At 39.2% G+C, this 22,101-nt stretch overlaps 1 protein-coding gene across 1 annotated transcript in view; it reads left to right on the forward strand.

Annotated features, from left to right (window-relative positions):
- The window catches only part of stpg2 (sperm-tail PG-rich repeat containing 2), a gene marked incomplete at both ends in the record, with an annotated part of 54,898 nt that overhangs the window by 12,276 nt on the left and 20,521 nt on the right, over positions 1–22,101 (forward strand). Inside the window, 5 exon segments of the mRNA XM_080035187.1 lie at positions 2,997–3,104; positions 8,578–8,717; positions 8,719–8,735; positions 9,382–9,545; positions 9,700–9,792. Of these exon segments, the coding sequence (XP_079891313.1) occupies positions 2,997–3,104; positions 8,578–8,717; positions 8,719–8,735; positions 9,382–9,545; positions 9,700–9,792 (522 nt within the window).

A 22,101-nucleotide genomic window follows, 5' to 3' on the forward strand; every position in this document is an offset into this window, starting at 1 on the left:
GACATAATAGAACAGGAATGTGATCAATGTCGAGTACTTCAAAGTTTGCCTATATAACTTGCCGTGTAGTCAACGTGATCCCAAGTGAAAATTAATCCTGAATTATGGGACTTTGCGAGCAGTGCAACAAGCTGTACACACAACACTGACATAGTGTCGACTTATTAAAATGTATATATGGTAAATGTGTTCACAAACATTGTCTTATTTTAACAGCAACAATAGCATTGATCTGTATTATTTTTTCTGACCACATAATGAAGTAAATATCTGGCTCTTAAACCAGCTAGTTGCTAACTTTAGGTGTCTGCTTTTTGGTTCTTAATTTAAAGTACATTGACAGTTCTCATAACCACATTATGATTAGTAATGCTGCAGCTTGTAGACAATATTTGCTTGCATATCCCATCAGTTACTGCAAACATCTAGCCCTCAGGTGTTAACAATGTGAGCTTATTTTGGCATATGATATTCAGTTGTTTTAAATTCTGATGCTTTGACACGTATCAGGAGTACTTTAATTCCTAAGAATACTATGTTTTTCTTAAGAAATGTGTCCTCTTTCTTAACTGTTGCCTCAACTCTAAAAAATTCTTAACACAATAGGATTTTAGAATTTAGAATTTGAGAATTTGAGAATAGTCATAGCACTGTGATTTACAGTGAGAGCTGAGACAAGGTAAGTACTTTGGATTTATTCAAGCACAGTCGATTAAAGCAGAGATGATAATTCAAGTCCCCCTCCCTCAGTTATAAGTTATAACCATTCATTGGTTCATCTGGTCACCCTTAGAGGGCAGTAGAACATAAGCTTCAATCATAGACTGCCAACCACACACACACACACACACACACACACACACACACACACACACACACACACACACACACACACACACACACACACACACACACACACACACACACACACACACACACACACACACACACACACATTCATACGCTGGAGCAGGTTGAGTGGAGGGGAGTTACTCACCTGCATATGAACTTGAGTGTGCTGGCTGAGTAATGCTATGTGATGCCTTATTTCTCCGGTCGGTTGGGGTGGAGTGGGTCAGGCAGAGTCTAAAAAATGTGGGACTGGAGTTGTTGAGAGAGGTGAACGTATTCCTTCTGTCAAGGACTTGCACCTACGCCTCTCTCTTTTAGTCCTCTCTTTCTTTGAACATTTAGCTCTTCTGCCTCTCCTCTCTGTTAGGTTTTTAGCTTAATTGTGCGCAAGACATTTTATTGCATTTATTCATCATCTATTTATGGCTTGTATACGTCTCCATAAATGTATAAACTTATTTATAATTGAACATATTATAATTTATCCTTTGATTGAATCAAAATCATCATCAAGACAAGGTTGCCCTTTGTGTATGCTTGTGTACCTTCCCCCACGCTGTACTTGGACCTCCAACAATGATGGCTGAACCTCTATTCTTCATCATTAGTACATGACACCTTAACTCTCTCTCTCACACACACATACACACACACACACACACTGACCAGATGGATCATTACCCACAGCGGGGACACTCAGGACAAACACCTTTGCTTCCCAGAGATCAGCAGACTGTCTGCCTCTAATGGCTCGCGGCTGCTGGTGTCCCATTGAGTTGAAGAGCCTGTGTGTAGGCTTTTCCCATTAAATAGGCATTCTCTCATGGCAAGGGCAACAACTGAGCAAACCACTTTACCAAACCATTATCCCTGCTATAAAAAAAAAACAGATGGAGTTGCACCAATGCATTCCCTCATATCACCCTAATATCTACTGTCACTTCATTTTTACAATGTTGTCAACTCCATGTTAACATTCCAATGGATGATGCTCTTATGTTTGCAACACTTGTTATTTTTAGAAATAGGGAAACAGTACTGCTCCCACAGATAAGAAAACATCTGAAATTGTCTGACACTCAATCCAGGAGTATCATCCTTTTAAAACTGAACAAGCGACTTTAGATGAACAACACACTTTTAAAATACATTCAGTATATACAGTAAGTACATCTTCTGGCACTGCCTTCGGCTGCGTGTGTGCTTGTGTAAATTCAGTGTCAAACATGATATATAAGCTCTGAAAGGATTTCTGAACCTAATTTCTCTAACTTGATTTCCTATTGACTCTTAAATGACTCAAAGCAGGTCTGGCACAGATCTGAAAAAAAGTCTCTACACTATCAATAAAGCATAAAAATGCCCAAAAAATATCTTAAAAAAAAATACAGAATAATATATCATTATTCTGTATATCTGTGTGTGGCCTTTTAGATTCTGAGAACAAGAAACAGGCAAGAAGAGAACGTAGTTAGTTTTTATGGGGAAGACATATTGTGCTCAAATTCACCACTGTTCCCCCTCCAGATTCGGGTGTAACTGTTAACAATCACCACAGAAATCCATAATGTTTTACCGCAGACATAGTTAGACCACCTCTGGCTCAGCAACCTTGGGGGCTTAACACAAATCGAAAAATGTCCTGGATCTTCATTAGGGGATGTTAAAATGTTTCCTTTCCTCTTTTCTTAACTGAAAGTTACAATAATTATTGCACTGAAGTGGTGCAGTTGTTTTTTATATGACATGATTGTTTCCTCTGACTATGAAAGGAACACACATGTTGCTCTTAATTGCAAAGTGGAGAAAAAAATTATATTTTATATTATTACTCATTTTCTGTGGGTTTTCACAAGTTGGTCGCTCCTCTGACATTGCTTTATTTATCTCTTCTGTGTTTTGCATTCAGTTCACCTTCATAGTACTCTTTGCATACTTTCTTTACCTCCCTGTTCCCTTCATTTACCGTGAGAAAGAAATCGAAGCAACGCTCTGTTCTTGTCTCCTCTTTCTCGTCTCTTTCGCTTCTCCTTATCTTCTGTCTGGCATAACTACATGAAAATTAGTATGACATGATGAAGCATGTATCTTCAAATATAACCTTGTACTAACTGCACATTTCTTGTATTTCTGGTTCCCATCAGGGAGTTCCTGGTCCGGGCCAGTACCACATCAGAGGTCAGTTTGAGAAGCCTGTGAAGTCCAGTGGGAACCTGCCAAAGGTCACATGTCCCTTCCTCTCTCAGACTAAGGTACAGCCCAAACAGAACTAGGTAAACATGGTTCACAGTAAAGCCTTTCAGTGCTTTGTGTATATGCATATGTACCACCTGAAGCTACACAGGAATCTAATTCAACATCTTTAACTTTTACATTTGGTGTAATAATACAGATCAAGCTGCACCAATACTAATTTAACCCGCTGAGATAAACTCATTTGCATCCATAAATGTAGTGGTGCTACTCTGCATAATGCGCTATACACAGGGAGAAAACAGTGCATATTGAAAACATTTCTCAGACTTAATGTATGGGAGGCAAATAAATTCAATTTACAATTTCTCAAAGGACATTAGATTGGAATTTGGAATATATATTTAAGATTAAGTCACAGATCCAAGACACAGAGTCTGGCTTTGCTTGTTTAATTGATGTGTGGAGAGTAGAAGGTTTCCGATGGGGGTGAAGATGAGTTTATTAAGAGGCCCAGAGGAGCGGGGATGAAGGATGTGGAAATATGTAGCGTCTAGGGGTGTGCACGTGTACACGTGTATAGGTGTAACCGTTTAATAAATCATAACCGTTTAGGAAAAATCAATAAACGAAAACCGTTTTAATTTATTTTTTTCAAATTTAAAATTCTTTTTTTCAAAGTTTTTTAAATATGTTCTGTAGACACACATTTATTGATTTTACATCACTAATAAACTAATTGGGGAGGATAAAAGCTAGTCTGCCGAATCTGTCTGTCCCTCGGTGTGTGTGTGTGAGTGTGTGTATCGGCGCGCACACACACACACACACACACACACAGGGAGTCGCCATGCTCGGGCTCGAGTCACAGCCACGGACGAGTTATGAAAGATAACCTAAAGATTAAAGTTACCCGGTTGACGTAAACTACGCACATAGTAAAATTCCGTTGTGTACACGGTTAGACATTTTTGTAAATGTTCGCACCCCTAGTAGCGTCACGTCCTAGGAATAGCTGAACTCCTCTGTGGCACTGGCCCACACATTCACTCCTGTGAAGCTCTCTGAGTGATGTTTTAATTATCACCCTGACACAAAGGCACATTGTGACGTTGTATGCCCGTGCGCAGACACACACACACACACACACACACACACACACACACACACACACACACACACACACACACACACACACACACACCCACACACCCTAGTTACCTGAAATTACCTTTATAACGTCTGAAACATAAAACCTTCGCAAGTTCACCGTTGGGAACAACTGATGGAAGATTCTGGAGTTAATTTGATCTCTGTATGTGTGTGTGTGTGTGTGTGTGTGTGTGTGTGTGTGTGTGTGAGTGAGTGAGTGAGTGTGTGGCATAGTTTGCTGTGACCTAATTTCCCTGGCCACATGCTGTGCTGTTGGTGCATAGACCCTGTGATGTCGTCAGCGATACGTACCATGGAACTCGCTCGTGTGTGTGTGTGTGTGTGTGTGTGTGTGTGTGTGTGTGTGTGTGTGTGTGTGTGTGTGTGTGTGTGCGTGCATGTGTCACAAGTAATTTGCGATGCAGAAATTAGAGTAACATTTTTCTTAGATCTTCGTCTCGCTGTGAGTCCGGTTCCATCTGACACTGTTACCCCCACGGAGGGATGGAAAGGAAACGGGGGAAGGAGGGAAGGATGGGAAGATAAGAGAAACAGCTGGAAATCTTCCAGTTCTCTGCTCTTCTCCATCCTTTGACTTCCCAATTTCCCAATATCAAAGCATCAATCCGACACTTTGTCAAAACAAGCCTTTTACTCGATTCCACTTTTTCTCTTCCACCCATCCCGTTTTCCTTTTTGTTCCCTCCATTTTTCCATTATCTCCCAAACATTAACCTATATTTTCTTCTTGTTAAGGTTGCAGGTTCCCCTCATTAGGGGGCCAAGCCCGAGCAGGAGCTGGGACCGCGTTTTGCACAGCAACGCGGTTCCCAAGCCCTGTAAAAAACTTGACATCCACTTGTTCTGTGAATTGAGCTGCATCGTTCCACCGTGGCACTTTCGCGAAATTCATCCGTAAACAGCGATACCTATACAACTCCCGCACCGAACATCCCACGGTCAAAAACTTTACATCCGCAGAGTCTGCGGAGTGAGCGGCCGGCGCGGCGGTTGACGACGAGTCGCGTCGGAGGCTTGGCCCCCGGTAAAAACTGCTTGCAGTTCTAGTTATTTTAATTTTTCTCCGAGTAAAAGTGGTGCTGCAGCCCAAACCGTAAAGGGTTGGGACATGCCACTTGCATGACTAGTTCAGACCCCCGGCCTCTCGGACTACAGAAAAATTCAGACATGCCGGCCACTAGGTGGCGCTACACCAAGGAAAACGCGTTTGGGGTCATAACTCCCACACCGAACGTCCCACAGCCAAAAACTTTATATCCACATATTCACTGGAGTCAGCTGCATCATTTGGCATAGGCCACGCCCATTTGCGATATTATAGATTTTTCGCAAAATCGCGAAAACTGCAAAACATATTTTTCGCTACTCCTCCTACAATTTTTGGACAATCGACACCAAACTTTGCACAGAACATCTACCGACCCACACGGAAAGAAATCATACGAAAGAATTTTGATCCGACCATGGATAACGAAACGGTAGCGTTTTAAATATTTGTTGATTAGCTACGTTTTACGAAAAAATTCATAAATCCAAAATCATAAGTCGGATCAAGTCCAAATTTTAGACATATGTTGGGGCTACCCTTAATTGCGTTCAATAAAAAATTTGGACATTTTCGCCATAAGGGGGCGCCATAAATTAGGAAATTTTATATCTCCTAATTGGCCAGAGGAATTTTCTTAAAACTCACGGGAAACCATCAAGGGGCATACCCAAGTCTATATGAAAAATATGGCCAAGAAATAGTAATGTTAAAGGGACTTTTTAATAAAATTAGATTTTTTTTTTCCGTCAAAGAAAAAAGGCGGGAATGTTAGCATGTCCATTGACATTACATTGTGCAATTAGCTCCGGCGGCCATTTTGTCAAGGCTGACAATCTGCTTTTGCTCATAACTCGCCAACCACACATCGCACATTAAAAAACTTGATATCCACTTGTTCTGTGAATTGAGCTGCATCGTTCCACCGTGGCACTTTCGCGAAATTCATCCGTAAACAGCGATACCTATACAACTCCCGCACCGAACATCCCACGGTCAAAAACTTTACATCCGCAGATTCTGCGGAGTGAGCGGCCGGCGCAGCGGTTGACGACGAGTCGCGTCGGAGGCTTGGCCCCCGGTAAAAACTGCTTGCAGTTCTAGTTTATAATTATGTTTCCCTTCCCTCTACTCCCCTTTCCATCCTCTCAAAAAGTGTTAATTTTCTCTATATATTTTCAGTCCTTTCTATTCACATGTTTCATCCTTCAGTCTCTTGAGCCCCTGCTGTCCCTGGTGGCCATGCTTCACAACCCGTGAGGTAAAAACAATCAATTGTAATTTTATTTGTAGTTTAGGAGTGAAGAAACATGGGCTGTTCATTTTCAAATTTAAATGTTTTTTTTTTTTTAATGATCACACAAAGTAAGCTCGGAGCCTTAAGCCCTAGAAAACCATTCAAAAAATGAATCAATCATAGGAACTCTTCTCTAGCTGACTCTGCACTCTAGCATCCTGAGAATGCAAAGTGCCTTTTTTTTGTTGTACTGCCCACAGTGGATTTGTGTCTTTGCATTGACTTTAGATGCAGACGTACTGCCTGTAAATCTCTCTTCACGTCTACATTTTGTTTGGTGCTAGAGGAGCACTAGAGGAGCATTAGGCCACTTACAATACCTCTGTTGTTCCATCGCTCTGTGGCCTCTTTAATCCACATAAACAGACATTCTGTCACTGTTGTGCCGACAGAGAGACACCTTGCATAGATAACATGTTGGCGTTTAGCAAGTATTCCTTCTGGCAATTCCTTTCATACGAGTTTGGAAATGGAGCAACAGGAAGCAAACCAAAAATCCACCTTTGAAATAGATGAAGCCTCAATATGGACTCGAGTGCCATCAAAGCTCAGTAAGTTTGAGGGAGAATTTTTTTTTTGCCAATGAATAAGACTTATCAAAGCCAGCACAGCAGTGGTGGATCGAAAGAAGGCCACAAACCCCAGTTCTGTGAATCAACACAGTTTGCTTTGGCCTTGAAACTGCATGTCTTGTATCTTCTGCCCCTCCTTTTTTCTTTTTTCTCTCTCCAAATAATCTCTCCATCTCATCCTGCAGCTACAGCTCTTTGCTTGTTCTTCTGTTCCTCTCATTTCTCCTTTAACAACTTAAAGTTCAATAATACAACTGTGCTCACAATTTCCATTACCCTACAACAATATTTACAATATTGTTGTAGGGTAATATTACAATAATTTTTTTTAAGGGAAGGTGCCAAGGAATCAATGTCTGGCAGGTTTCCAATTGTTGGTTATATTCAAGTTATTTTTATAGTTTGGGCATAAGCTTTATATTCCTCTGTTGCGCCCGATAACAGCTGGTTAAATGGTAATATGTTAGAGGCCGAAGAGAAATTTACCAAAACAAAGTTCACCTTCAGTCATTTTGACTGGAAACTCTACTGCTTTTATTGTTATATTAGGCTACCAGATACAAATATGTATCCCCTAGAAGTGAGGCTGCCCAGCAGTTGCAGCACTGCTCAATCGGCTCTGATATTAGCAAAACAGTCAAAGAACATTATGTACCCGATTGTGCACATCATTTGTTTTGATTTTGAGATGCTGTTTCCTCCATCTAATTTTCTCCTTCCTCATTTTACCACTTTGTTCTCTCATGCTTTTCTTGAATTTTTCTAATGCTTTCTTTAACAATTTTTTTTAATGATTCTTCTCAGTTTAGTTTAAGGTGCTTTGATTTTCTAATACAACTTTTCAATTTTGTCATGCAATTGAAATTGCAAAACAGCAGAGTAGCGGTATTCCTCTGTGGATGAGAATGTCAGTCTTTTTCAATCTGTCTTTGTCTTTTTAAAAGTGTCTTCTTAATACTTCAGTTGGCATCTAAAAAGCTAATGACATTCCCATCGGAGTCAGTTGTTTTTAATTCTAACCCCAATGATATAAATGCTAACTAACATGGTGAACTTGATAAATATTATACAATATAATAATGCCAATTATTAAATGTGTTATTAGCAATGTATCTGTATGGAACTAAATTCAATGCTACACTGTAAGAAGAAAAAAAAACACTTTTTTTTTAACCACCACTCTATTAAAAAGGCAATACACCTCAACAGCAGATTATTGTTCATTGGCCTTTATCAGTAGCAATTAAATTGGTGTGCGAGCTCACACAATATTAACATGGACATCTGTTCATCAATAAAAAAATATATATAAATGGTTGAACTGTACAATTCCAATGTGTGCTAGGTACTTAAGAGGCATTTTTCCAATTCCATATCCGACATTTACGTTATTTTTCTACTCATCTTATCTTATCTGTGTCATTCCCTTTATCTCCCTCCGTCAGAGGTTTAACCCTGTCAAAGAGGTGGCGCCCCCTGTTGGTGTGTATAATGACCCACGCTGTGCCCTAGAGCTGCTTAAGAAGAACACAGGAGAGAAAAAAAGCCCATTTGGCGGTACCGCAGTGCGCTTCACCCCCAACAACAAAATGTTCCCAGGTCAGTATGAGGACGGTCAGTACGTGTGTGTGCCACTGCCAATACATGCTGTGTTCAATTTGGATGCTGTTCAAAGTGATATTCCGCTTTGATGTATGTTTTTATATCTTACAGATGCAACCCAGTTCTCTATTTTAGAAATATCTAGCATTGTTTCATTTACTGCAAAAGTAAAGAAAATGTTTCTTGAACAAAAATATTTTTCTAACCATGAATTTAGCTAGAATTAATAATTGAGGCTTTTCACTTCATATAGTAAAGATATTTTTTTTCCAGCATATTGCTGCATTTTTTTGTTAGCATGTGTGTGCCATGTTTTAGATACTTTTTTTGTTGTTGCCATTTTCAATGCTTTATTGATAGTGCAGAGATAGAGATGAAATGTTGCAAAGAGGGGAATGACATGCAGAGAACGACCACAGGCCGGATTCGAACCCGGGTCTGCCAAAGTTTACACTTACGCTACATGTGTCTAATGTCTATGTCTAATGTGTAATTCCCTTGCATCATAGTAGAGATTTGGACAGATCTAGAAGGTTTTAGAGAGAGTAAGGAGGATGTTGTCTTGGGCCAATTTATCTCAGGACAATAATAAAAAAAAAATATATAAAAACAAACTCATAATCCCAACCTTTCTTTACTCATTACAGGTCCCGGGTCCTATAATGTGTTTCAGCATGGTTTAGCCCGTGATAGCTTTAAAAAGGGAATTTTAGAGAAAACCAGGAAGGGAGGCTTTGGCTCCAGCGTTCAACGCAACTCCGTCTTCCGCAACAAGGAATCGATAGAGGTCCCAAGTCCAGGAACTTATGAGGTAGTAAGATCCATCAGTATAGTCATTGATCTATTTTACTACTGTTTTTCTTTATTTCTTTCAAGATATATGACCTGATATTAATTTTTTCTTGACAGAAACCTTTTGTATATCCTCATTGGAATGTGTGTGGATGCTGTGTGTTTGTATTCAGGCAAAAGAAGAGATAGAAGAGCACTACAAAAAGCAGCACACAGCAGTTTTCAAATCGGCCACAGAACGTATGGCATTATCACTACTGGCTAAAGTAAGTCTCTTTCCCTTTTACTCCCTGTGTCCCTCTGTCTCCCAGTCTCTCCTACAGAGAGACTATGTATCACTTGTTTTTATCCTCATGCCAATTTTCTGTTGTAAAACCGTTGAATCCTACTTGACAGAAAAGTCTTAAGATGAATTAAAAACAACATCACGTGCCAAGTTTTTGCTTTCGTAAATGAGCCGTCGCAAAGGGAGCATCTGACTCAATGTGCTATGGGTCCTGTTTTCCCGCAGTTAGTTTTCTTTTCTTCTTTCCTCTCTTCCTCCTTATGATCATTAATGTCGAAGAAAATAAGTCACAATCCATGATGACAAGTTTCTTGTTCCTCACCCATGTTCGTTTCTTTTTTCTCAATTTTTCTGTGTTTCTCTCTCTGGCTTTACTGTTTTTCCCGCAAACTGATTAAGATACAAACCTAAAATCATCTACTTATAATTGTAACTTTGTTAAGTTGTATTTCAAAAGTAATTTTAGTTTTTTTTTGCCTAAAACAAAGGGACACCATGCTTCTTCTTCTATGTTTATCGTTATAAATAAATTTAGTTTAGAATATTAGTTTTATCATAGTGACTTCAGTGTTTTATAAAGAAAATGTATAAAGATTTTAAAGCAATGATACACAAGAGTGCCTCACAAACACTAATTTCTGTAAACCTCATACAAACAGGTTTCACTGAATTGTGTCTTTTAAACGTCTACCGTATTCGTAAGCGTAACTCAATCTGTGACCCGAGTATTAACAACATTTGTAAAAGTAGTGAAAATGCCATAACTTTATGTAATTAGGATTGTTTCAATATTATACAGAATCTCGTTAGTGTCAAATGAGGTAAATCCATTTGAGAGAGCTTAAAAAATTAATCCAACAACAAAATCTACTCTTTAATCATAAAGATGCCCCGCCTGATTACAATGTTATCCATTTTCATTTTACTCCTATGTTTCTTTTTTCTCTAAATACTGCCAGTATTTTCATGTAAACTGCAAAGTAATTTTCTGTTTTAGTTCTGATACAGTTGGTGGAAAGGAAAGTAGTTGTTGGACTACTTTACACTTGCAGAACATTGACTTGTTACTCCAAAATTGGTTGTGTCATAAAAAAAACTAAACTGAAAATTTTTGCAGCATAAACAAAATTGACAGCGTAGGACAACAACAATTATTAAAGTTGACCTTTTGTTTACTTGCCCTTTGTAAACATACTAGTTAACAGAGCCTAGGCTGTGTATAAACACCTGATTTATTTTCAGTTCACATACAGTATGGACAGGTAGCGGACAGTGAGGAGATATTCACTGATTTTCACATTCTCAAGAAATCACATAGGCCTACTCCACTTTTAAAATTAAAGTAAAGGATGTTGATTTCAACGGGGAATTTAGTTTTGAGATATAAGTGTAGATTTTTTTGTTTTGAGTTCAGTAATCCTGAAACGAAGATGATTTGTTTCTCAGTGTAGAAATATGGAAGTTTTACAATCTTTATCCGACTCGAGCATAATGTGCACTGTACTTGAATTTAATGTCAGCGAATTGATTAACTGCAACAATGGTACTACGTATATTTGAAACTGTGAAAATGCTTGGATTGTGAAAGCTGGATATCTTTGGACTGTTAATGTTGTTTACTTGCATTACAACATAGTGCTAACGAAGAAACACAGAGAAGCAACATGGTGAGAGGGTTACAGTAAATCTTACCGACTCCAATTTTGAAAAAATTCTTCTTGGAGAATTTAATGTAAATTTCTTGCTGAAGTCTATGCTACCACATTTTAATATTCTAGATAAAGAATTTGTATTTTTAAATACACTTCTTGGCACCCTGGGATTTACTCTGATTAACATCAAAGGTTAGAAGTGTAATCTGAGGGGCACTTTACACAGTGAAAACATGACAGTTTTCCCGTTTTTGGTTTAAAAAAAAAACCTGTTCAGACACAATTTATCTGACATCTTCACTCGTACACATGTTTTCAGAGGAAACGGGACGCAATTGCTGTAGTAGCAGTGTAGCAGGCAGCCATGCCAAGCCAATAGTCAGCGGTGACACAGCCTAGTAGATAGCTCTTGCGGTACAATTTTATGCATAAAACCTTACTGTAACCGAAAAGTAATGCCATTAACGTTCATAAAGCGGTTGGTGTAAGCTTGGGGTTACAAGTATTGTAAATTACAAGCTTTCTGTCCTCTTATTTCACCGCATTGAACTCGTGAAAACAGAAGACATGCTGATAGTGAAGGGGCTTTGTGAGCGGCTACTTTCCTGTTAAGCGTACTTCAAAATAAAAGTCGACTCACGTTTGTCCAGTGAAATGCTGTTAATGTTTAGCCAGTGAAATGCTTTTACTGTGAAGCCGTAGCCTTAATGCTCCTTTTGTTGAACAGTAACTTAACCGCTGCACGCTGAACTATGGATAGTGTTTTTTTAATGTAGAGAGAGCCGTGTCCCTGGCATATAGAAGCTACACACGTTTATTTTGGTAGAAAAACCGGCAGAGCACAAATCTTTCCCCAGAAAAAGTGTTGGGTGGTCTCAATAACTTACTAATCGCTTAGACTAAATTGGCGAGTGTTATATTTGAGCCCTGCACGACACTCTCCGCTGATCACAGCGATGGTGCCGCGGAGACACCTTGCATGTTATTTTGTTTTCTAACTTTATAACTCGCGTGTGGGTATTATGACAGCAAATGTTATAGACTACGCATACGTGACGTCAGCGTTACCAGGGAAAATGGTTTCGGTGTTTACTAGAAACCAAAACTGTTGTGTTTTCCAAAAAATCCTCCCTGGGAGTAGATCTCCAAAACTTGCGGTTTCATGCTTCCGTTTGCTGTTTTCATGTAAATGATATAGTGCAACCGCGAGAATATTTCCGCGTTTGCACCGTTTCGTGTTGTCATGTAAAGTGCCCCTGAATCTTTCAGCAGAAGATTTCAGAACTAATTTTAACACTGCAAACTATGCTTCTATCTAGAAAGAGAGCTTAAAGGGTAATTCATTACTCAACACAGGTGTAAGACATTTTAGTTGTCCTGTTCCACATTACTGAGTTTGGTTTGTGATCCTATACTTTTCCCCTACCTCCGACCTTATTTTAGAAGTTTCATTTTGCTTACTGTTTTGAACTCTTACAAACACGGTTACGCATATACATGGATAGGAAATTGCTTTTCTCCAATGGAACCCACCTTCAAATTGGACATTCCCACTCCACTGCCAAAATGATAATATATGATTTTAAAACACAAAATAAAGCAGTGTGGGAGGATATTTTGACCCTTTTTTATCCAGTATTGAATGGCCCCTAAACTGTTACATCTATGAGCAATGTCAGTCTTGATAATAAAAAAGCAATTCACATTCGTAAAAACGATGTTTCACAAGTTAGAAGACAGCTGTTCTTAGGTCTAACCAGGCTCAGTATTTAACAGCCCTCACCGCCAGAGTCCTGGTTTTTATTCCTGCTGTCTAATCATCGAGTGATTTACACCAAGTGAATGTAACTAACTACCTGGTAGGACATAAAGCCAGCTGGACTCTGTGAAGAGGGGCCTCATGATACACCTGCATTAGTAAGTGAGCAATCAGCAATCTCCATTGAGAAATTCTCTGGGAGTTCTTACGTAGCGAGGTCAGAGGTCAGAGTCACCTTCATCTCGGAGAAGAGCTGCAACTTTATCATCTGAGTTGTGCTGAATGTCTCTGTAACTGTAAGCATGGTATCTGTTACAGTTTCAGTTTCTACACTCATAGTTCTTTCGTCAGCACACAGGGATTTATATTTTTACATTATCGTTAATGTTTTTATTGTTTATGCATTCGGATAATGTTGATCACTCGCATTTTGTGCACATCACAAATGAGTGAGTGAAATGAGACACATTTGAAAACTTAGAATGATCCATTTAGAATTTTGTGTTGATCACTTCTGTAATAGTCTCTTTCTCATATATCTGTCTGCACTGTTTGCCATTTGTCATGGTAATGACTTTGTGTAGTTTTCTGTCATGCTGCAGTATATTGTGTTGATTGACGACGTCGATGTGGCTCACTCACTGTTTTTGTTATGCTAAATCCTAATGTAGACAGTAGGATAATTGACCGCCATATGTGCACAGTCCAAAAAATGTCTGTGTTTCACATTGTTATGCACTGATATATAGTGAATCTACATTATAGGTCTGGTTGTTGAAGGTTTGCAAGTTGAAATGATCAGTAGGAGACATTCATTGTCAGACACACAGGTTGATTAAATATTTAACAATGGCTTTAGCTTGGTTGAATTCCCCATAGCAGTACCTCAGCATTGTTTTTGTGTTCTCACAAACATAACTTGTCGCCATCACAGGCAGGGAGCTGGCAAGTTCTAGTTGGAAAAAAAGCACCAGTGGCGGCACCATTTGTCACGGAGGAAGTGCGTCTGTCTGTAGCACTTCTCGGGCAAACAGCAGGGTTTGCAGGACTTGCTAAGATTGTTGAAAATGGGGGAAAAAAAATGCAAAATCAAAAAATCAAAAGCTTATTTAACGGTTCTTTAGAGATGCAATTACCACCATATTTCTCTCCTTTCTGCCTCTTTGTTTCTTGGTGGGTAGTACCTCTGAGTGCTCTGTGGAGAAGATCGGGGGCCAGTTCTAATGGCTCCACACAGAGGCTCCCTTTATGACCAGTTAATGAAAAACACCCGGGAAGTCTTAGCCGTAACAGTTAGCCACACCACATGCCGCGCTGCAGCTTATCCCTGGCAACGATCCCCCACTGGGACGTTTATTAAAAGTTTCTAATCAGGAAACAATCACTATCATGAGAAGGGAGACAAGAAAAAAAGGAAAAAAAATATATTAAGGCAGAAAGGACGTTTTCATGATCTCTTTCATCTTTGGAAGTTTTCATGTCTTCTGTAATTTGACTCAACCGCTTCATTCAACAGTAGAGGTTGACATTTATTTGGAGAAATTATTCACACTGCATGACTTTTGAAATCAGAAATATAAAAGATGCACCACGTCAGTTGAAATGATAGAAGCTTTCTTCTGGGGTTCATTAAACACAGTGGGGAAACCTGTTATCTGGCTCCCAGAAGATATTTATTACATTCTTTCATCTGTCTTTGCTTTTAAGCTGCTCTGCTTTTTATTTCATAGATTTTTGGTCTCCTTGTTGTTGTTGTTTTGTTTTTTTAGGCAAAGTCCAGTTCATTCAGTTTACTTATTACTTAGCTAATTTAAACTCAAATCCACTCTCAAAGGATGAGCTTGCCAAACGGTGGTTAAATACATATTGAATAAGAGGGCATAGCATGATTTATTTAGGTAGGTTTTTTCTTATCTTGTGCTGTGCCCTCATTCAAAAATGCTCACATTTCTGACAGACTAAAACAGACACACCTCAACAAAATACATATTTGAAGCATCGTCAGATATGTACTTTGGCTCCAGGTCTGGATCTGATAGCAGTTGATTACCTCTCTGCGGAAAACAAAGAATCAGACATTATGTAAAGAAATGATTGATCTGAAAAAGAGGGGACTATGAGAAGAGCATATCATAAAATGAGGGGTTTGCTTTTGTGCTTCAATTTCCATCCACAGTATACTGTTATTTCTCAAGATTTCTATACCTCCCTCCTCCTACTCTTTACGCATTCGCCCCCTCTCCATCTCCTGCCTTCCCCTCCTCCCTCCTCCCTCCTGGCGAGCCCTTCCTTTTTAATGACCTTTCTGTTGCCGAGGTCGTGGGATACCCCCAGGCAGTGCTGGGAGAGTATGAGTGGAATTTAATTTGGACCTATGTTTTACCCAGTGGCAGTGGAATTCCTCTCTCTTCTATAGATCAGTGAAATATTGCCTTGTCCCCTGAAGCGACGGTGGAAAGGTTTGACAGAGCGCTTTGTCCGTCTGTCAGTTTTTACTAAAAAATTTCTCGTCGTATCTGTCAAATGTGTTCCTGTTGCCAATGATGTTGAGATTGATCGAGGTCCTGATAGATGGTTAGTGGCATTCTTAGAGTGAAATTGTCAATGGCAACCACATAGTTTGGGTAGCAGACATATCTCAACAATAACTGTTCAGAGAAGACTGCATGCATGAATTTGGACCTCATGGTTGAAATGCTGCAAATAAACCACTTCTGAGAGAATGGAGATGAGAATAACTTGAGCTAAGGAACACAAGGAATGGACATTAGACCAGTGGAAATAAGTCTAAATGAGAGATATGATTTTTGATCTGAATAGCCATTTCTTTGTGAGAGGTATAGAAGGTGAACAAAGGGAATCTGCATGTGTGGTTCTCACCCCATGGAGTAGGGAGATGTGATGGTGTGTAGGTACTTTATTGTAAACAATGTTTGCATTTTATTCATCTTTTCTAGCACCCTGCAGCAACATGACCCCAAATATACCTAAAACAAATAATACTCTTTAAAATATCTCATATAACCCTCAATAACATTTGTGAATAAAAATCTATTTTCAGTTGTATTTTGATAACACAAAATACATATTTGACGATGTAAGGTTCTTGTTGAAACCAGCCTGTTGGCTCCTTGGAAGTCATTTTAAAATTATGTAACCAAATGTTAATGTCTCTTCCAGTCCAATTCCTGTTTATCTACACGAATATCTGTTACACTGACAATGAACTCTTCATAATTCTCCTTCCTCTGTGTGTAAATGGCTTGATTAAATCAGACAAACAATATGGAAACATGGCTTTTATTACATTTACCACTGACAGTAATTGGAACCAGGACTCATGATTCACAGACGGTGTGAAATGAATAACCAAACAAATAGAAAAATGGCGACATTTCCATCTTTCACTTGGCAATATCTCGCTGTGGCCTGTGCAAGTAATACACTGGCTTGCCATGCCATGGCAACACATATGAAGGATTTCTTTATATATTGTTACTCATTGTACACTTACCTGTAATTTGCCATGCACATTTTTTACCAAGATTCAGGCTTGACACAACATGTGGCGGAACAGTTAATAAGTGTTAAAAATGTTTACCTGCGAAGGCTGAATTATGTATCTGTGTCAGGTGTTGCTGTGCATTAGGTAGCTCTAGATATCATCTCCTCAAAAAAAAGAAAAAAAAGTCAGTAGCAGCTGTATGTTTAGAATGTATGGTTTCCCCTTCTACCTGTTTCTAGTGCCAGTTGTTCTATGGTGAAAAGTCATATACAAATAAATATATATAGAATTTCTGCCCTCAAGACACAGACAGACATCATTCACACGGCCATGACACAGTCAAGGAAAACCTATTTTTAGTCAATTACAGATGGAAAAACATCACATTACTCTCAGAATAAGATACCACACGGTAGGGTTGAGAAAGAAAAGAAAGGTAGGAAACTGAATGGAAGAAGCAGTTGGGGGGAATGAAAGAAAGACAAAGAGGAGTGAGAGAGAGTGTATAATGTGTAATTATCTATCCTATTAGCTCTGGTTGAGATAATTAGAGTGTTCGCTAAACATACATTTATCAAACTAAAGAGCATCATCCCCTCCCCGTGCACACTCTGCAGTATGAGCCAAAGAACGCCAAAACCCAGAAGGTGAAATTATACTGCGAATGAAGAGGGGTGTTATTGACAGAGGTAAGAGGGACAGAAAGAAAGAGAGGCTCACAACAGATTGAGAAAAATGAAATTTAGACAAAGAAAGAACGATGGAATGACAGAAGCGATGAGAAGAAGTAAGTCTGTGGCACCGGAGAAATAAAGATGAAAAATAAATGAAAGCAGTTTGACTCAGATAAACAGTGTGACAGCTGCATGGAAGGGTGATGCCATAGGCCAGATATTTGTGAAGTATCTGGCAGAGGAAAATATGCAGCACTTATTGACTTTTTGTCTCCGCGTTTCATTGCATTTTTATGATATATCCATGGACAGCTAATGGCATGTCATGGCGCAGCCTGTATTTATGGGAGACAAGGGAGTTGGGTGATGAAAGAAAGGAACAAAAACAGGAAAATGGAGTTATAGATTTGATATGGATTTTACTGTCAGCTGTCAGGGTAATGATGATGATGTGAGTCCCTGTGAGAATTTGAGCGCAGTCACATGGCACGCACCCACGAAGAAAGTGGATCTCTCAAAATGTGCCCATAGGCCTACACACATGCATACATATATTTTTACACCCAACATATACACACAGTGTACATATTTGCATGCGATTGTGAATTAATACGCATACATTGTACTGCCATATACACAGGGCACACAAATGCACAATGACAGAATGAGAAAAGGTGCTCAGTGACACTTCCACCCAGAGGCCTCAGACAGCTGCACTCCCATCATGCTCTGCTCAATATTCCTCCAAACAATTCATAAACGTGATGAATAGATACATTTGAAGAAGGGAGGGTTTGATGGATGAAGAAATGGAAGAGTGTAGAATCATCGTGTTGTCATATCCAAGAGCTGTATTGACGAGTGTTCCTGACAATAGCTTTTTATTTCCTTTTTTCTAGCTTTTTGTTTCCCGTTCACTCTTGTTCATTTGCTCCAAGCTATAGACAAAATAAAAAGGGAAAAGGCAAGCAATGATATTGATTTTGGGCTTGAGTTGGGCACCATATATACCATCATAAATCTGCCCAGAAATGACCTCTTCTCTCTTACAACCGGTGAAGGAGAGGGGGAGGGGAATAATACAAATGCTGTTGGTGTTAAACACTTGAGCCAACAAGTGCTCGTCAACTTTTGGCTCAGTTGTGCCCCTGCAGGTCAAAGCACCGTTAATCCAGGTCTGTGCAGTTTTTAGACTTGAAAAAGTTTGAGAAAAATCCACCAAATTGATGAAACTGATGAACAAACAAGACTTTGAAATGTTTTCTTTAAAATAAAGTACATTAAATAATTTAAGTAGAACTTTGTTTTTCATACTCTGCCTTATGTGTCTATATATGGTGTTTCAGAAAGAATTTAACCTTTGCAGTAAATACAAGTGTCTCAAGTAAAAGCTGCAGGTCCAGTGTATTAGCCTGTACTACATGTCTCCCTTTTACTTGTAGACATATTATTTACGAGCTATTTCAGACTATTGTCTGGTCTCTAAAGGGCCTCTATTTATTTTCCTGCTTTCCTTTTCAGTTAAATTGATGTTAAATTACCGTCCATTAAAGGATGGGTCTATGACTCATATATAAAAAAAGCCTCTAATTCTAAAGTAAAGTCTTCAATTAGATCACATAATGGCGAGATCAGCAAACAGATATAGGATAAAAGGCTGTGTGATAAATGATGATCATCGACAGAAGGATGAGAGGACAAGACTACTGTAAAGTTTGCTGCAATGTTGATGACCCCAAGCAATATTCAGTTACACATCAGGTGGACTACTGCATGATCTACAGTTTGATATGATATGGGGTTAAAAATAATAAATAAATAGCCCTACATCTAGCCTATAAATAAAGAAAAAAAACATCAAATTATTGTTGTTTTCGTTTGGGTGGGTCTCGGAGCGTTTGTTTGTTCCGCCCCCGAGTGCTATTGCTGTATTCACACCTGCCTGAAAGATGCACTCTGAAAGCGGAAGTGTACCTGAGTTTGTTTCAACCGAACTAAACACGGCAGGTGTGAATACACCCTTAGACTCAACTCTATTCTTCTTAAAACCTTGAAGGATTAGCACCTTCTCCATTTACTCCATTCATCCTAAATAAATAAATGCTGGGGTTAGATTTACAAAAACTTTAGTAAAAGGAGACACAGCTGTCAAAACGTCTTTCTGAAAATCTGATTTTAATATTTTTTTTTTCAAAGTTTTTAAATATGTTCTGGAGACACGCATTTATTGACTTTATATCACGAATAAACTAATTGGGGAGGATAAAAGCTAGTCTGCCGAATCTGTCTGTCCCCACACACACACACACACACACACACACACACACACACACACACACACACACACACACACACACACACACACACACACACACGGGGAGTCGCCGTGCTCGGGCTCGAGTCACAGCCACGGACGAGTGATGAAAGATAACCTAAAGATTAAAGCTACTCGGTTGACGTGAACTACGCGCGTAAGTAGCCCAAACTTTATAACACCTGTTCAACCTGCATAAACGTGGACATGAAGAAAGCGATAGGCTATATTAATCAGGAAATTAATGAAGGGCGATAATGACGCCGAACACATCACAGGCGAACGTGTGTGTGTGTGTGTGTACCATGGACCTATTATAAGAGGTGTGTAAACGAGTGTAGTTCATGTCAACTGTGTGTTTACAGGCAAACGAACGCGTATGTGTGTGTTGGCGCAAAAGGACAATGACGTCACGGTTAACCGTGTACCCGAAAACAATTCCGTCGTGTACACGGTTAGACATTTTTGCAAACGTTCACACCCCTACTGCCTCCATTGGAACAGTCAACAATTTTTATAGAACGTTTGGGCAGAGAAATGCCGCGATTGGTTCAAAATACTTATTATGTAATAAGCCTGCCTCATCTAAACCAAATTTCTGTAAAGATTATCAAACTGAAATTATAATATCTTTCATTTGGATTGACAAATATGCCTAACTCTTTTCAGATGCTTAATATCATGCAAAGTCCCAATAGTTAGAAGGATTGGTGGATTTGGGTTTACAGGGGCTTTAATGCTGGGATAAAATTAGACCTGCCATAATTAGTCACTGCACACTTGCCCTGTCTGTTCTTGTTTGCATGGTCCTTTGTCAGATTGAATCCCCTCTTGTTTTACCTGTCTCCTGTAATGTAATGTGGTCATTTTTAACTGCTCCTGCTGAATATCTGCTCGTATTTGACTTATATGTTCTACTGTGCATGGTGCAGCCTTTCTCTTCAATACTGTCCTACCAAGAAAAACAACAGTATAAGTTGTTTCAGCAAATGCCCAAACATAACATTTGTTTTTGTCAGAGTGATAAAGGGCCCCAAGCGGGAATACCAATTTCTCATTTCAATTGAGAGTGAAGGAGAAGGTATGTGATGTTCTTATAGCGCCACAAAATCTGTAGAGATAGATGTGTCAACATAGCGCGTCTGACTTTAACACAGGAACGCGGCTGTTTGTTTATTGTTTCCGACCGACAGCTAAACATTTGTTACATTTCACCCTCACTATCATTGTTCGCTTACCTCAAAACATGCGATAATTACTGGTACCATGACGACAAAGTGTGTAATTTTTTTCGTGTTTTCTTTTTGCCGACATTTGTGTCAAGAGGTGCGGAGTGTCTCATATGGAAAGAGTTAATTTTCTGGGGGAGCATGAATTTCCCAATTCATGTCAGTTTTCTTATTCATAACTAATACAAATATAATGATGACATATTTGAATAGCACTAGTACGTTACAAATCTATCCTTGTTTGCAAAGAAACCTTGGGGAGGGGCGGGGTGGTAAAGTAAAAGATAAGTGAAAGTAGTGACCGTGGAGACAGTAAAAGAAGAGGTTCAGCGACTGGAATAAATGAGCATGCATGCGTGAGCAACAGACGATAAGATGGAGAAAAGACGGAGCATAACAAGTGAGTCTTAAAACGTGGAATAGGGCACAGATGGAGAAGTTGTCTGTGTAGCACTTTGAGATTTTATGATGTGTGGATGCTCTCTAAGTTATCGCTTGGAGGAAAAGATTACATACTCCCTGTTGAAATTCTTTTTCTCCCTCTCCCTCTGTTCCTCTCTCTTGCTGTGAAGTCCTGGTTATTGTTACCTCCCCTGCTGTCTCGCTGTTATAAAACAAGTCAACTGGAAAACAGCCCTTTGTCCAAAACAGCCTGTGACTCAAAATAAAATACATTTTACAAGTAAAGGTGGATAAACGCTACAGGATTTCTCCCACATTCGCCCAACTCCAGAGCAAGCGTTTTTGTTAAGCAATAGCTACTTTATGCTTCATTAGTGTCACAATTTGAATGCCAACCATCATTCACCTCTCCTGCATGCGCAGTGGTAGCCAGTGTCCATGTTTGTCTCCGGCGAAAATCCGGGTTTCATGTTTAGGAAAACAGTCACAAACGGAAACCAATCAAGAAAAATACAGTCAGCTTTTATACAGTAGTAGTTGAAGTAAAGTAACATACGTTTGATAACTGGAGACTTTTAGATGCACCTTTTCTGTGCAGTGTCAGAATCAGCAACACGCTCCGTTCATCAAACTGAATTTGTATCGACCTTTTTTTCTTTTCTTTTTTTTAAAATCTTCAGTGGCGTGTGAGAGATTAAATCCCATTTGTATTTATTTTTCCGAGAATAATGGAATCATCAGCAGTTACCAGTTC

This window comes from Ammodytes marinus, assembly GCF_949987685.1.
Source record: "Ammodytes marinus genome assembly, chromosome: 2".
Classification (NCBI taxonomy): Eukaryota; Metazoa; Chordata; class Actinopteri; order Uranoscopiformes; family Ammodytidae; genus Ammodytes; species Ammodytes marinus.